The sequence below is a fragment of the Phyllostomus discolor genome, chromosome 12 (genome assembly GCF_004126475.2).
Source record: "Phyllostomus discolor isolate MPI-MPIP mPhyDis1 chromosome 12, mPhyDis1.pri.v3, whole genome shotgun sequence".
Lineage (NCBI taxonomy): Eukaryota > Metazoa > Chordata > Mammalia > Chiroptera > Phyllostomidae > Phyllostomus > Phyllostomus discolor.
In genome coordinates, this window is record NC_040914.2 from 70,589,354 (window position 1) to 70,606,822 (window position 17,469).

At 40.2% G+C, this 17,469-nt stretch overlaps 1 protein-coding gene across 2 annotated transcripts; it reads right to left on the reverse strand.

Moving 5' to 3' along the window:
• Positions 1 to 3,594: 3,594 nt before the first annotated feature.
• On the reverse strand, positions 3,595 to 16,908 carry GCSH (glycine cleavage system protein H). 2 transcript variants are annotated; one of them, XM_028501797.2, is made up of 5 exons: positions 16,663 to 16,908; positions 13,085 to 13,164; positions 11,684 to 11,747; positions 6,276 to 6,407; positions 3,595 to 4,250 (listed from the first exon to the last, which is right to left on the reverse strand). In XM_028501797.2, the coding sequence occupies exons 1-5, from the start codon at positions 16,814 to 16,816 to the stop codon at positions 4,153 to 4,155; spliced, it is 528 nt and encodes a 175-aa protein (XP_028357598.2). In that variant the 5' UTR covers positions 16,817 to 16,908; the 3' UTR covers positions 3,595 to 4,152. The 2 variants fall into 2 exon arrangements, with proteins under 2 accessions (XP_028357598.2, XP_035868149.1); XM_036012256.1 differs by lacking the exon at positions 16,663 to 16,908 and adding an exon at positions 16,279 to 16,530.
• Positions 16,909 to 17,469: the final 561 nt, after the last annotated feature.

Consider the following 17,469-nt stretch of genomic DNA (forward strand, 5'->3'; position numbering starts at 1 on the left):
GAGTGCTGGCCTGGGAACCAAAGGGTCGCCGGTTCCATTCCCAGTCGGGGCACATGCCTGGGTTGCAGGCCAGGTCCTCAGTTGGGGGTGTGTGAGAGGCAACTACACATTGATGTTTCTCTCCCTCTTTCTCCTTCCCTTCCCCTCTCTCCAAAAATAAATAAATAAAATCTTTAAAAAATAAAATACATGAATAAACTAAAAAATGGAGGTTTTTCTTTTGCTTTTTCTCCTTAAATTTATAATTGTACTCTTACTCTGCTTCCTCCACAGAATTTTATTCTAACATATTTATGGTCAGGGACTTTTATTAAATACTCTTGTCATTTCTCTGTGCAACAAAAATGTTTAACTTGAAAGTTAAATTTAAAAATTATCTTAAGACTGTAAGGCTAAAATAGTTCATCTTTCCAGATAGAGAATTACCTTTATTCCTACTCAGTTGGTGAACATTAAGAATATCCTCCATCTATCTGTGGGTAAATACTATTATTAGAATGAGAAAAATTCAACCCTAGTTTGATTCCAGTTTTTTCATAGATGGAAGCTGAGATACCTTGTCCATATGAAGATGCACATGAGAGGGATTTTGTTAATAGCAGTCTCTTCTTTTAAACCACTGTCCACGCCAGAAATCACATAATGATCAACAAAAAAATTAATGAGCAGTTGACAGTTTGCTTCCACCCTCCTTCAGTTCTGTTGAAAACAGAAAATCTGGAACCATGTGACTAGCAGAATTTGTTACCCAGTCATTAGAGCTACTTCGTTGTAGCTTTGTAGCTTTCTGGGAAGCATACCACAGTCTTAACTAAGACTAAGTATTAAACTTCTTGACGGAAAGTACATTCTCGTAAGTATTGTGCATGTGGCAGTTGGAAAATCTGGTAACTAATTTCCTTCACACTAACTGGGCCTGCATGTTTTAAGTGCACTAGTAATCACTACTGAAGTCTAGTAGGTAAATGCCCTGATAGCTTGAGCAGAAACATTAAGGGACAAGTGTGTTTGAAGCAAGATTATTGGTAGTTCTGGTACAATATCTCAGAGTTGGCAAAGGGATGTTTCCAAAACAGAAAGATGGGATCAGGAGGTGTACAGAAAAAGTAAAAAGACTGATACGGGTAGGTGGTCAGTAGTAAAACCTTGCAGCAGAGATTTTATCTTGATGTAAAGTGGGAGCCCTCTCTGAGAAAGGCAAATATGTGATTAGGTCTGAAATAAGATTGTGGAGCAATAATGAGGGCACAGTTATAGTTAGCATGATTTTTTAAACTGAAGGTAGGTGGTACATTTTAGCAGCCCCAGAAAAACGGGGGAAATTCAGAAACATTCAAAAATTCTTACTAGATGCGTTGACCAGCCTCCTTTTCATGCTGACATGCCTATGCAGAGAGCCCTCTAGTGGTTTGTGCTCATGAAACATACTGTCAACAGTCAGCTATCTGGGGAATGATAAAAAAATTTTTTGAGGTGGTATTAAGAAATCCTTTTAACACTTCCAAAGTAACCTGTTCCATTTTTTGAAGTTGAAATCATATTCAAAACCTCTATTAAGCTACTCTATTAAGACCAAAACCGTTCACAAGGAATATGAGCTCGTAAGAAATTGAACTGTCAGTTTAGTCCCCATTCAACACCTATTTTTTGGCAGCAGTATAATAAAAATGAGGGTTGAATTGGCTCTGTATTCTAAATTGTGAAAGAGCAAGTTCATTCATAATATTCTGCTCTTTGAAACACCCCAGAGTGGGTATAACAGACCAAGCAGGTCTGTCTCCGAGGAAGAATGATAGAATAAAAAACTGCCCATCTGTTTCAGACTCAATCACTGATGGACTTTCACTTTAGAAAGGCCATTTCTGCTTCCCATCTTTAGAACACTCATCCTTTCCCGCTCCAATTCCCATTTAAATGTTTTTTTTTTCAGTAACATTTGCTAAGTAACTGATGAAGAGTGCACCAGGAAATGTGAAAATTCTAGCCCTGGCTGGCATAACTCAGTGGATTGAGCACGGGCTGTGAACCAAAGTGTCACAGGTTCGATCCCCAGTCAACAGTACATTGATGTGTCTCTCTCTCTCCCTTCCCTCTCTAAAAATAAATAAATAAAATCTTTTTAAAAAATGTGAAAATTCTGTGACTGCCCAGCTTTTTAACCTCTTATCCTCTACCACCTTATCTGTGAAATGGTGGTAGCCTTGGATATGTCCTGTCTAGCTCTGGTTATTGTGAACATCCGAAAAGGTAATATATGAGAGTACCTTTAAAACAAAAGAGTAAACCTATGTAATTATTACTATGTAATAATTACTATGTCATTATTACTAATCCCTCTTTATTTCCAAAGCAGGTAGTCAAATTAGTTAATTTGAATAATAATTACACGAACAAGCAGATAATCATCCCAGATATCTTAGATACCTTTTTTAGGACTTTACTTATTTTTAGAGAGGTGGGGAGGGAGAGGGAGAAACATTGATGTGTGAGAGAGACATCAACTGGTTGCCTCTCACACACCCCCAGGGATCAGGGACCTGGCCTGCAACCCAGGCATGTGCCCTGGCTAGGAATCGAACCAGTAACCCATTGGTTTGCAGGCTGGTGCTCAATCCACTGAGCCACATCAGCCAGGGCTCTTGGATTCCTTCTTGATAAGGGTGCAAAGATATAGCTCACCAGTGATATGCCCACTGGCACAGTCTTGTAAAGAATGGTTTCTACTGAGGAGCAGGAAAGATTTAGATATTATTTATCTACTTCCTCTAGGTTCTCATATTTGCTGCTTATTCACCATTAGAAGGGAGTAGTCTGAATATTTTCCTTTTCCTCTAGTAACAAGGAAAATGATGGAGGTGTTTGTCTGTTCTTGCTGTGTGCACATATATTTAAATCTGTGTATATACCTCCCCTCAAAGTGTTAGCATACTACAGTTGGCTTAAAATACCATTTGGCACTCTAAATATGCTACAAAGCACATTCACTTAAGTGCTACAAAGCACTTAAACTACAAAGCACGTTCCCTGAGTGAGTGAACTCATAAAGTTTAACTTCTATTCCCATTACTTAAGTGGAAACCTGAATGTGGTTTAACTTTCTTAAGGATGCCATCCATGTGATCAAATTTTCACCTTTCCTTGTTTTTCTCTTTTCTAACTTAGCATGATAGAAAAACAATGTCATTGGTTTCTTTTTCATGATATTAAAGATGACCAGCCCTGGCTGGTGTGGCTCACTGGACTTAGGCAAGCCTACTACAAACCAAAGGCATGATCACAGGTTCAATTCCCAGTCTGGGCACATGTCTGAGTTGTGGGCCAAGTCCCCAGTAAAGGGTGCATGAGAGGCAACCACACACTGATGTCTCCCTCCCTTGCCCTCTCTAAAAATAAATCTTTTTAAAATTACTTAATACTACCAAGCAATTATATTTGCTTAATAAATACCACATTTATAACTAAAAGGAAACATTACTTGGACTTTCATGTTATGGCTTTAATTTCATAAAAAAAAAACCAACTTTCCATAAGTTAAAATTAGCATTTTCACAAATACTAGCAGAGTCACTAAATATTAACAGCAAAACAAAAAAATCAAGATTAATGAAGAAGTTGAATGTTTTATTATTAAACTTTCTTGTTTTCCCACAAGGCTGCTGCTTCACTGTATAAAAATAGCACCAGCAAACTTAGTATATTGCTAAACTAAGATAGTTTTGTTCGTCATCTGACGCTAACAAAAACTTATCTCCACTGCCAATGATTTCCAATGGAAGGCTCATTAAGTATTTTGACCGAAATCCAGAAACTGATCTAAGTTACAATATTAATAAGGTTTAAGATAAAATGTTATCTTTGAAATACATAATTTTGACAACTAGATTTCACCACAGATGATCTTAGGAGTTCTGAATATTATAATTGTAGCCTATCTTAAAAATCACAGGGGTTGTAAAAAAAGATGCAAATTGTGTTTATCTTCGATCATTGGAAGGTTAAGGAGCATTTTCTTCCAATAGCATTGTTGTAGTTTGTTTTTCCATGGTATGAATACAAATTGTTATTTTAAAAATTCTATTCACCACTAATTTAAGACAACTATGCTAGATTAAGTTGTTTCATACTACTTTATTTAGGGGGGAGTTCCATTTTTCACTCCTCAATAGATTTTATGTATTTCTCATATGCTTCTTCACTCATTAGTTCATCTAGTTCTGAAGGGTTACTCAATGTCATCTTGATCAGCCAACCTGCAACCAAAGTAAAAAAATCTTGTATCACAAATTACCTTTTAAAGGGTAAAAGTCAAATTCATTCAAAATGTAAAATACTTTAAAAATTTTACTTTAAATTACAGTTTACATTCAATATTATTTTGTATTAGTTTCAGATGTACAGCATAGTGGTTAGACAATCATATACTTTGTACAGTGATTCCCCCCAATATCTCAAGTTCCCACCTGGCACCATACATAGTTATTACAATATTATTGACTGTATTACCTATGTTGTACTGTATATACCTGTGACCATTTTGTACCTACCAATTAGTACGTCTTATTCTCTTCACTTCTACCCAGCTCTCCAACCACCACCACCCTCTCTGGAAGTCACCAGTCTGTTTTCTGTATCTATCAGTTGGTTTCTATTTTTTTGTTCATTTATTTTGTTCTTTAGATCCCGTATGTAAGTAAAATGATATACTTGTCTCTGTATGACTTATTTCACTTAACATAATATCCTCTAGGTCATCCATGCTGTCACAAATTAAGATTTCATTCGTTTTTATGGCTGAGTGATATTCCATTGTATATATGTACCACCATTTTTTTATCTACTTGTCTGTGGATAAGCACTTGAGTTGCTTCCATGTCTTCACTGCTGTAAATAATGCACAATGAATGTAGGGGTGCATATATTCTTTTGAATTAGTGATGTATACCCAGAGGTAGAACTGCTGGGTCATAAGGTAGTTTTTCACTATTAAGTTTTTGAGGGGCCTCCATACTGTTTTGCATGGTAGCTATACCAAATCTGCCTTCCTACCAACAGTACACCAGGATTCCCTTTTCTCCACATCCTTGCCAACACTTGTTTTAAAATAAATTTTCTACTGCCTCAAAGTTGATATAGTATTCTTTACCTAACGGTACATAATTCTTTACTTGTTAAAAGAGCTTCACATTTTAGCCTCCGAATTAATATTCTTGCATATCACAATTAAAAACATTACAATTAGATAGATTCCGCTATAATAGATTGACAACTCTTAGGTCGTAGTAAGTATCGACAGAGGACACTGAAGACTTTACATAGGGATCCAAGCGTACAAGACCAGGTATAGCTTTCATTAACAAGAGGAACACCAACACTGTTAACTACTGATGTGGTGGACATTAGAAAGTAAAGCGTTAGAAGGGCTAGGTGACAGGCAACAGAGAACTACAACCTAATCCTAATCTTGCTGTCTGTTGGATGTGTGACCATAACAGATAAACCCTTTGGGGTCTCATTTCATCTACAAAATGGAGAGAATTATTAGTAGCCTACCTCAATGGGTTACTGGAAAGATTACGTGAGAAAACTGAAAATTAATGAAGTACTCTATTACCACCTGAATCACATAATATAAATGCTTTATGTTTGAAAAGATAAATATTTTACAAGTGGTTGACACTAAGAACCCTGTAAAATAGGCAATGCTTTTATCAACAAAGATTTTAAACATAACTTTAGATATTCAGCTAGTCTGTGTTTTTCTTTTTAAAAGCAGAACAGCTCATCCTGGCTGATGTGGCTCAGTGGATTGAGCACCTCCCTGTAAATTGAAAGGTCACTGGCTAGATTCCCACTCAGGGCACACAACTGGGTGGCAGGCCCGTTCTCAAGTTGGGGGCATGTGAGAGAGGCAACCAATCGATGTATCTCTCACACATTGATGTTTCTCCCCCTCTCTCTAAAAAGAAATCAATCAATCAATCTTAAAAAAAAAAAAAAATCTCTACTACTAAGAAGTGCAAAAAGACAAAGTCACTAGCAGCTAGATCTTGCTTTTTTCTTTTTTTTTAAGATTTTATTTCTGTATTTTTAGACAGGGAAGGGAAGGAGAAAGAGAGAGAGAGAAACATCAATGTGCGGTTGCTGGGGGTCATGGCCTGCAACCCAGGCATGTACCCTGACTGGGAGTCAAACCTGTAATACTTAGATCTTGCTTTAAACTCTAGATTAAATGTTAACTGCAGCAATAATCCTTTTAAAAATTCTTAACAACTTACCATCTTCATAACAAGATTTGTTGACAAGTCCTGGATTTTCTGCAAGAGCTTCATTAATTTCAGTTACTTCTCCTGTTAGAGGAGAATAGAGTTCACTAGCAGCTTTCACACTTTCCAAAGCACCAAACTCATCTAAATTGAGAAAATGAAAGAAAATATTCAATGTCAAATTAATGACCTAAAAATACAAAATATGGAAAAGTAGTGACTTCTAATACAATCATGATAAAATTCTAAACATCTTCAATTACAAATAAAATCGTAGGTTTTGTCATGTTACTATCACCTATGAGAAGAATATAAATAGCCTCAATAAAGCAGACCTATCTCTTCTAGACAGAGTGAACAAATGGTGATGTATCCCAATACCAGATGTGCTCGAGTTCAGTGAAATGCAACCGTCTTTCAATTTGCTATGGCTCAGAAAAATGAAGATACAGTAACAGTACAGTACCTCAGACCAACCCTCCTACAGGTAACAGTTATAAACCCCAAATGGAGCACATGCAAAAGGCTCTGTAGAGTGATCAAACAGAGTCAATGCTTGAAAAGAGGGACTCGAACTGAGCAAGTTCGAGTCCCTCGAACTCGAATTCGTACTCAAATTCATACAATTTGTACCCTGATAACACCACCGTACCCAAATAGCACAGTATAACTATAACACAAATAGAAAACCAGTCTTATTTGTTTGAGGGGTCAGAAGGTAGAGTATGAAGCTGCCACGGTGGCTGGAAAATGAGGGTTGTCTATGTCCATGAGTCCTTTTTCCTTTTTGCTCAATCCCTCCACCCCCTAACCTCTCCCTTCCCAGCTATCATCTATTTCCATTTCTTTGCAAAAGTCTTTCAATATATTTATAATAGCTACCTAAAGGTTTTCTGGTAATTCCATTAGTGGTGGTGATAGCTGGGGTTTATGAAAGGACAAAATAGTAATGGGGAAAAAATACAATAAAGATTAAAAAGTAAATGGAAATTTTAAAATGTACATTTAGAACTGGAAAGTATAATATCTGAAATAAAACATTCACTGGATAGCATTAACAGCAAACTGGATACAGTAGAAGAAAGGGTCAGTGAACATGAAGAAAGATCATCTGAAATTAACCAATCTAAAAAACAGTGTTTTTTTTTAATCCTTACCCAAAGATTGCTTATTGATTTTAGAGAAAGAGGGAATGGGAGAGAGAAACATTGATTGGTTGCCTCTTGTAATGCACCCTGACCACAGACTGAACTCTCAACCTAGGTGTGCGCCCTGACTGGGGATCAAACCCACAACCTTTCCGTTTATGGGACGATGCTCTAACCAACTAAGCCACGCCAGCCAGGGCTAAAGAACAGATTTTTTTTTTTAAGGCTGCAAAAATTAACAGTTTTAGTCACCTATAGGACAATATCAAGTGATCTAAAGTGAATGATGAGAATACAACACACCAAATTATTTGAGATATAGCTAAAATAATGCTTAGAAGGAGATTATTATCTTTAGCTTTTGTTTAAAAAGAACATCTTAAGCTCTGGGTGGTGTGGCTCAGTGGATCGAGTGCCAGCCTGCAAACCAAAGGGTCACAGGTTCAATTCCCAGTCAGGGCACATGCCTGGGTTGTAGGCCAGGTACCCAGTACAGGGTGCATGAAAGGTAACCAAATATTGAAGTTCCTCTCCCTCTTTCTCCTTCCCCTTCTCTCTAAATAAATAAAATCTTTTAAAAAATAAAAAAGGTCTTAATAAAGATATTAAAAAAGAGAGATGTTCAGAAACTTATAATGTCCTGCTTGAGAGTAGCAGAGTGGGTACATAGTAAATAAAAGGACACGAGGAAAGAAAACAAGACTTCCAAACAAGATGGCAGTGTAGGCAGACATGGCTAGCCTCTTCGCACAGCCACATCAAATATTACAACTAAAATATAAAACAACCATCACTCAGGAATGACAGAAATCGAGCTGAATCGCAAGTCTGACAACTATGGAATTAAAGAAATCTCATCCACCCAGACTAGTAGGAGAGGCGCAGACACAGAATGGACTGGTCCCACACCCATGTGGATAAATATTTGGGGGAGAGATCTCAGGAGCAAGGAGTCCCAGCCCCACACCAGGTCCCCCAGCCCAGGGTTCCAGTGCCAGGAAGAAAGTCCCCACAACTTCTAGCTGCAAAAACCAGTGGGGATTGAGACAGCGGAAGAAATTTCTGGTGCCCCAAGCATCTCCTCTTAAAGAACCCACACACTGACTCACCTACTCAGACTCACTCTCTCTGAGCACCAGCACCGGGGTAGCAGTTTTAAAGGCACCAGTGGTACACAGGGGTAAACTGAAGTCACTGGCATCAAGGCAAGCAGAGGCCAATTACAGTCGTCCTTCGCTATATCCACGACTTGTCAACAAGTCCTGGTTTTCTAAAACCCGCCATACAGTGAAGCCGCAATAAGTGAACCAGGATATAGTGAGGGACAACTGTTTACCTCACTGGTAAATACCCATATATGGGTATTTTATATGTTGTTAAAATTATGTAGGTTTAAGAGTATAGAAAGTGTTTAAGAGCATATGAAGTGTTTATAGGAGTGTGGGAAAGGTTTATAGGAGTGTGGGAAGGGTTTATAAATCCTTAAAATATATGTAAATAACAAAATAAATATAACGCCTTTACTTCATGGATTTTCACTTATTGCAGGGGTCTCTGGAACGTAACTCCCGCAGTTGGTAAGGGATCACTGTATCCCTTTTCTAACCCCCCCCCCAACCCCCACAGAGCCAGCAAGCTGGTTCCATATCTGAGACTCCATCAACCGGGCTATCACTGTTTGACTGACCTTGGATATCCACAGAGGCTCCACCCCACCCAACTTATGGGCATACCAAAGCTGCTTTTCATAAGAATGGCTGGTGTTGGCTCCTACATCCTATCAAACAAGCAACAGCTGGCTTCAGTGAGCCCTAGCAGCAGCCATAGTAGATTCACAGCTTGGCTCCACCTGGGAATCTCCAAGCTTAGCACAAGTAGCAGCCATCTCAGGTTGCCTTACAGCTTAGGAAGGGTGCCCCTGGCAAAACACAGGTGGGGGCTGACCTTGGCCTGCACCACCCAGGAAACCCCAGGGCCAGCACACCCAGTGGATAGCTACAGACCATGCTGGAGCACCACCACCCTGCCCCTGCACAGTTGATTCACCACAGAGGGTAGAGGTTGGTGGTCAGTGGTCACAGCCAGTCCTTGCAGCTGACTGGCCTGAATAAATCCCTCCCATTGATCTTCTAACAGCAACCAAGGCTCAACTACAATAGGAGGAGGTACTGAGTCCACACGAAGTGTGCTCCTCAAGTACCCAGCTTGGATGATAGGGGAGACTGTGCCACTGGACCCTACAGGACACCCAGTACATTAGGCCACACTACCAATACACAGAGTCAAAGCAGCTCTACCCAATACATAGAAACAAACACAGGGAGGCTGCCAAAAGGAGGAGACAAACAGCCCAAATGAAAGAACACATAAAAACTTCAGAAAAAGAGCTAGAGTGGAGATAAGCAATCTATCAGATGCAGAGTTCAAAACACTGGTTATAAGAATGCTCAAGGAACTTAGGGATGACTTCAGCAGCATAAAAAAGACCCAGTCAGAAATGAAGGATACGCTAACTGAAATAAGAACAATTTACAGGGACTCATCAGTGGAGGGGATGAAGCCGACGAATCAATGATCTGGGACACAAGGAAGCGAAAAACAACCACTCAGAATACCAAGAAGAAAAAATAATTTTAAAAAATGAGGATGGTATAAACAGCCTCTGGGACTTCAAGAAGTCCAACATCTGCATCACAGGGGTGCCAGAGAAAAAGAGCATGAAACTGGAAATCTATCTGAAAAACCGGTGAAAGAAAACTTCCCAAACTGAAGGAAGTAGACATGAAAGTCCAGGGAAGCACAGGGTCCCAATTATGATGGATGCAAGGAGGCCCACTCCAAGGCACATCATAATTAAAAGGCCAAAGGTTAAAGACAGACTCTTAAAAGCAGCAACAGAAAAGAAGTTAGTTACAACATGGTTGCCAGATGGGAGAAGGGAAGGGGAGAATGGAAGAAGAGGTGAGGGGATTAAGAAGTACAAATAGGTAGTTACAGAACAGCCATGGGGATGTAAAGTATAGGAAATGAAGTAGACAAAGAACTTATATACAAATGACCCATGGACATGAACAATGGTGGTGGGATTGCCTGTGGGAGTAAGGGTGGGAGTAAGGGAGTAAGGGTTGTTGGGTGGAAGGGGGCAAAGGAGGAAAAATCAGGACAACTGTAATAGCATAATCAATAAAATATAATTTAAAAAAAGAAAACAAGAACAGTGTTTTGATGTACAGAAAAAAAGCTTATTAATCACAAGGTTTTTTACATCAGAAATGATCTCTAGGAAGACCTTCATAAAGAGGGATTTGACCAGCCAGGAAATTGAGAGACAGGAAGCAGAAAAAGTTCAAGTAAAATAAATGCTGGAAAAAGTTTAAATGTAAGAAGACATGGCCAATACTGTCAAAGATACTTAGAAAATAAATTCTGTAGGGCTGTCTTCTATATGTCAAGGAATCCATGAATAAATATAGGTGGTACTACTGGCTAACATTTATCAAGCACTAATCTATGTCAGACATTATGCTAAATTTCATTTAATACTGACAAGTACAATGTAGGTAATATTATTATCATCCTAATTTATAGATGATACCTAGATTAAGCATTTTTCCCCAAATCACATAGCTGATATGCTGTGGACCAGGCTTAAAAACCAGGTTCTGACCCTTCGAAGCCCATATTCTTACTGCCTCTGAAGAAAAGTAGATTTTACCTTATAAACTTAATAGACCTCAATTATATTACACTGCAGTGATATGAGTGAGTGGAGTGGGGAGTGATGGTTCTAAGAGCCATTTTTCTCTACGTCTTACCCTCCATTATAATATCTACACATGTTCATTACTCTCTTTGCCATCATCCCTTACAGTCAGGGATGGCCAATGTAACCCAGATCTGGCTAATGAGATATGAGAGAACAAAAAAAAAACCGCCTGTCCTTCTTTTCCTGCTTTTGGACACTTGTTTGAGAAGGTGATGCTTTTAAGATTTTGCTGCCATTTTGTGACCTGTGTATGATACATGGAGGCAGAAAAGTACCAAATGAGGTGCTGTCCTTGATGACCTTCACTGAGCCACTCGGCCAATCCTGTATTTACCTATGTCCATACTGCTTGTATTATAAGGTATAAATCCCTATTGACTAATCTACTTTTAAGTTTTCCTTCACTTGAGAAAAAGCACTGTAATTGATCTTGGGTGCATAAAAGTTATTAGGTAAGGAGGATCATGGCATGAATCATAACATACCAAGATGAGAAAAACACTTACCTTGTTTGTTCAGTTTTGTCCCAATTTCAGGCAGACTACAGTAAACGACATCTCCCAAAGCTTCCTAAAAACAAAACAAAACAAAAATCCTCTAAGAAATCAAATTAAACCTCTAAGTAAATAGGAATAAGCCAAACACCAAATCCCTTATAATTTCAGATAGTAGTACACATTTTACACTTGATGGGCCAATTTTTTTTTCTTATAACCCTTAAAACACAAAACTATTCTTAGCTCAGGACTTGCAAGAAAACAGGCTATGTAGCTAGATTTCCCACAAGCAGTAGTGACCCCCATTACAAACCATATGTCCCCCCAAAAACTATCTCCTATAAAAACAAATACACTTTGTGCTTTTTCACCTCTGCAGTTTTACTTAGGCCTTTTTCCTACTGCTTTTGCTGAAATCCTACCCATTGACTCTGAAAATCATAGTCCTCATGCCTTTGTCCTCCTTGAAGATCTTGATTCCAATAGGAAATGATCTATCAGGTGAGGGTTACCACACCCTGTACCACTCACATTATCCATCATATAATGTTTTGTATGTCATTTTCCATGTAGGTGATTACACTCATAGATAAGCTCCAGGAGGTGAGGACAACATACACAATACCTCACAAAGCACCTTATACTGGGCTTCAGTAGGTACACAGATATGCCAGTAGAGATATAGTTGTCACTGACTCTTAATACCTGATATTCCAACATTTCTAAAGAATATCGTATTTCCATCAGTTAAATCCTCTTTCCCTCTAGTATCCCACTTCCCAGACATCCAGGTGAAAATCACTGACCTGTTCTGCTACTTGACTTGTTTTCTTTTACATCAGGGGTGTCATACTCATTTTCACCGGGGGCCACATCAGCCTCACAGTTGCCTTCAAAGGGCTGAATGTAATTTTAGGACGGTATAAATGTAATTACTACTTAACTAGGGGCAAGGAGTTCTACATTCGGCCCTTTGAAGGCAACTGTGAGACTGATGTGGCCCCCAGTGAAAATGAGTTTGAAACCCCTGTTTTACACAGTATTTCAAATATGGGATCAATGGGGACAGGGGAGTTAACAGAGAAATTGGACAAATAAAAGGTTTCCCCTCTGTGTAATCTGTGCCAGTCTAGGTTTCCCCTCTTCATGCTCCCCTGGTCATGTGCATAGCACTGTATCCTCAAAACACTGACAACTCTCTGCCCTGTACTTACTCTTCCTTTCCTGCCTCCTTCCTTAATTGCCCCAATATGAAACAAACATGTTTCTTTCTTGAGTATGATTGATGTTTTTTTCTCAGGGCCTGTAAAGAGCCCAAACTAATGGCAGAATAAACAAATTTTAAAAGGCAGAGGCAATCCAATTTAGGTGAGAGCAGACTGTTTTAACTATTTCAAGACAATCCAATACCTGTGCAAAATTGCTGATTCCCACTGTTCCAATACCATTTTCTGTTGTTATCCATTCATGTTTCTCTGTGAATTTACGCACTAAAATAGAAGACCAATATTTCAGAAAAGCAGTAGCATCACTTCTTAAAAAGCACTTTTTACATCAATGCTGTCAAAAGGCAAAACTTTCCCAGTAATTGTGTCTGACTTACTGACGCTGCCTTTCAATAGTACACTGCCCCAGAAAAAACAGGTCATGTGAAAGGGGGGCACATCTCAACAGTGGTATTACTCAAAGACGGCTTGACATGAACACCGTGTGCATCTTCTGGAGGTTTGATCATCTGCTCTAATGTTACTTAGCCCAAATCACACAAAAAATTCTGGAGGACATTTCAAATGTATACTTATATACTAACTGGTCTGTCTTGAAGATAAAGTCTGTCCCTCTGAAGACAGATATGGAGTGATGAGGTTTCTGGAATGAGCACAGATGCTTATACATTACTTAACCTAAAAAAATAACAACTTACCTCTTCAGAGCTGACCTAAGAGAGCTTCACTGCAACTTGGTTATAAAAGTGGAATTTACAGGAATGAAACCAACCTGGTACAATATAATTTGAACAAGTTCTTAAAAGTCCATTTTAATGGAATTCAGGCCTGCCCTGGAAGAAATAGGCTACCACCATTTAAAGAAGCAAACTACAAGATCAGAACTAATGGTCACCTCAGAGCTAAGCCATTTACTGGTGGAACATCAAGCTCTGCTGAACACTCATTGGACAGGTTAGCCCTTGGCTTTATGAGCTGCTTCTCTCAAAGACATGGTCGAACTATTATTATTCAAGGATTCCTGGATGGAAGACTGACCAAAGTTCAAGAGATGTGAAAAGAAATTATTTAGGATTTAATATTAAAAGTACTTGCTTTAAGGAATTAAGTACTTTTTAAAAAGCATATGCTATCTTTTATATATATGTATAAATGTATATATATAATCTTTCCAAAGTGAACTATTTTTCCAAAAATAATGCATCAGAAGTTAATTGGAAAATGGTTCACTAATTCCAATATGGTTTTAAAGTATATAAACCAGCCTTGCTGGTTTACCCTTTCCCCTTACCCAAAGACAGTTGTGCTTAAAACAGCACTTAACTGCTTTGATCACACAGTTCTGATATGCAACAGAATGTAAATACAGTATAGCTTATTATGTTGTTTTTCCCCAATCAATAAAAAGCTTTCATTTTATACTCGTCAGTGGAAGAAGTTGCAAAATTTGTCACAGAGAAATTTGCTTTACTTCATTCCACTTCAAATAACTGAATGCTTCAGATCAATCTGATCTTTCCATTAAAAATTGAAGGTTTGGCCCTGGCCCATGTGGCTCAGTTGGTTGGACATCATCCTGCACAGTCCTGCGCAAACCGAAAGGTTGCAGGTTTGATTCTGGATCAGGGCACATGCCTGAGCTTGCAGGTTTGGTCCCAGGTTCAGCATGTAAGAGGTAATGATTCTTTCTCACATTTTTGATTCATTCTTTCCCCTTCCCTCCCTCTCTAGAATCAATATAAAAAACAGTTTAAGGTTTGTACTCAGTGTTCTGAAGGCAACATTGTCACTGTCTTTTGTCTTTTCTTGACCATTTCATAGTGCTTCTTAGAAGCTCTTTCCTCCTAGAAGCCTTGTCTTGCCCTTCAGGCCTGGGTTCCTGGGCCATTGAGCATGCTCCCATAGCACTCTGCACTCCTCTCCTCCCACCCTGACCCCTAAACACACTCATAGCACTTAATGTGCTACAGATATAGACCATTTGTCAATCTCCCCCAGGAAGTAGATTGTAAGTGCAACACAAGCAAGACCAGAGTTTATTTCATTTGCATTCCCCCTTCTAAACACACTGCTTGACATACTGTAAACATTTATCAAGTTGCAGTGAAGTGATATTTAAGTAAGGGGACTCTGAGCAAAATATTCAGTACAGGGTCATTGGCAACAACTCTTAATTCTCCCTATTATTACCTTTCAACTCTAGAACTAGAAGTTTAAATCTAATATACCTTTTAAAAGGCTGGAGAACTATAAATACATGACTTTTCTCTGAGATTATTGTCCTGATTTTGGCCTTGCCATTTTACCTAATTGTAAAGATAATCTTAAGAATAAGATTCCTCTCACATTCAAATTAGCAACTAAGCAACCAATAGTTCAGAGCAGGAGTGTCAAACTCCCCAGTGGGGCCGATGGGGGCCACATCAGTTTTGTGGTTGCCTTCAAAGGGCCCAGTGTAATTTCAACTCTAACAGGAGTTAAAGGAGTTGAGAAGTAGTTACATTTATACAGTCCTAAAATTACCTCAGCCCTTTGAAGGCAACTGCAATGCTGATGTGGCCCCTGGTGAAAATGAGTTTGACACCCCTGGTTTAGAGGAAGAGACAGCAACATTACTAAGCTGAATGCACTCAGGTTCACCTAACATGAAGTCCATTTATGTCTTTTTCTAGGCTATGCTATTTAAGCTAAAGACAATGATTAGTACAATTCTTTAACCCTTGGCCCAACAGGAAAAAAAAAAAAAAAGTGGACAGATTAGGTTAATAATTACTTTCTTACTGAGCTTTGAAAAACAGCTTTTGGTCTCAAAATTAGGCGTTTTGAGTAATTTATGAAAAGTTTGTATTTTCCTTCCTTCAAAGTCACTGGTCACATAAAAATACAGGGCCTGGCACAAGTAACGCCCCAGCCTTTTCTTACAAAATCACAAGCATGTAATTCTGTAACATGACAGTATCACATTCAAGCACACCATATGACATTTTAGGTGAAATATTCAAATTAAAACTATAAACAATTACACCCATATTATTACCCTACCAACTACACTCACACAGACGTTACTTCTGTCAGACCCTGAATATTAATATCAGTCAACTTTTTTACTGTTTACTTGATTCTATGAACTGAAACTTAAGTAACATTTATCAAGTACTTATTATGTGTCAGGCTATATGTACAATAGTTACACTGTATCATTCCATCCTCCCAAACACTCTGTGAGGTAGAATTATTTCCATTTTTCTCTTGAGGGAAACTGAAAGTTTTCTTCTCATTTTACCTAGTAAAAATCCAGACCCAGTGTTTACTTTTACTTAAAAGGTGTCAGTGATGGTCCGTGGAGCAACCTAAAACCTATTATTTGTCTCCACTTACAGGGTCCACGATACCCACAAATCGAGATAATCTCTAAGGTCACGAAGAAGCTCAGCGCCACTTGGATTCTCCAGTAGCCAGCGGCTGACGCTCCAGCCAGAAAGAGCCGAGACGCGGCGACCGCGCGTGCTCCAGGCCTCTTGCCCCGGCTCCCTAACCCGCAGCACAAAGGCTGCGGCATCGTCCACGCCACTTAAAGAGGGGAGCTGGGGTCACACAATTGGAGATCCCGGCGATAAAAGAAGTGTGTTCAGGGGTCGCCAGGTTACACCCCGACGGTCCCCAGCGGGGACTCAAGGTAAGAAGGCGAGGAGGGAAGTGTCCCAGCCCCCAACCCCCGCCCCCAGGCACCCCGGCTGGCTCCACGTGCCCACCCAAGCTTACCCGAGAGCAGGTTGAGGCCGCTGTGCAGCGTCCGGACGGCGCTGGCCCTTAGGCCCCAGGGCCGCGGCGCGCAAGGCGCAGGGGGCGCCGACACAGCTCGCAGACTGCAAGCCGCGGCCCGCACGCTCCGCGCCGCTCGGAGCGCCATTTTCATTGGAGTCCGAGGGTCGCGGCACCACTCCTCCGCCACCCGGGCCGCTGGGGGCGGAGAAGGGGCGGCCCGGGACGCAGCCTGGCAGAAATTGGGGGCGGGGCCTAAAGGACAGGGGGCGGGGCTCGCATCCTGTTAGGATGACGTTCCAGAGGGGCGCGGAAGGTCCTAAAGCCCGGAAGGGGCAGCAGATGAGGGGTGGGGATTTGTCGGGGCGGAGCTGGGCTGCTAGTGGTAGGGACTGGGCCACCCTTAGATGGGTGGGACTACGCCTCCGGGCGCGGTTTCTAGGCGAGGTTAACTGCTGGATCTGAAACTCTGGGGTTCGCAACCGGGCTGGACGGTGAGAGGGGCTGCGGGATACGATGGCTCTGCTGAGCCAGTACCTTCCCTTGCTTTTGGACCCAGGGGTCCCGGGGAATGCTCGGTGCTCCCAATCTTGTTAGGATGCAGCCCCGCCCTGCTACGGAGGGTTAAGGTCACGCAGAGTGTGATCCTAGTGAAGTCCAAACAGAATTATTCCAGCAGAAGGTGGTTTTGGGACATTGGTCAAGGCGCAAATGCAGTTTCTGACTTTGCGTCTGACTTTGAAGTATTGGAAACAATCCAGGAACCCTCTATTACTTTACAGAGCCTAAAAAGGCCAGGGTCCCCAA

Excerpts from the sequence above, each read along its gene's own strand:
- GCSH (XM_036012256.1), bottom strand. The coding sequence starts at position 16,459 with ATGCCGCAGCCTTTGTGCTGCGGGTTAGGGAGCCGGGGCAAGAGGCCT. Across the intron at positions 6,408-11,683 it reads GACAAAACTGAACAAACAAG|ATGAGTTTGGTGCTTTGGAA; the intron begins GTAAGTGTTTTT and ends TTCTCAATTTAG. Across the intron at positions 4,251-6,275 it reads CAAATCTTGTTATGAAGATG|GTTGGCTGATCAAGATGACA; the intron begins GTAAGTTGTTAA and ends CTTTGGTTGCAG.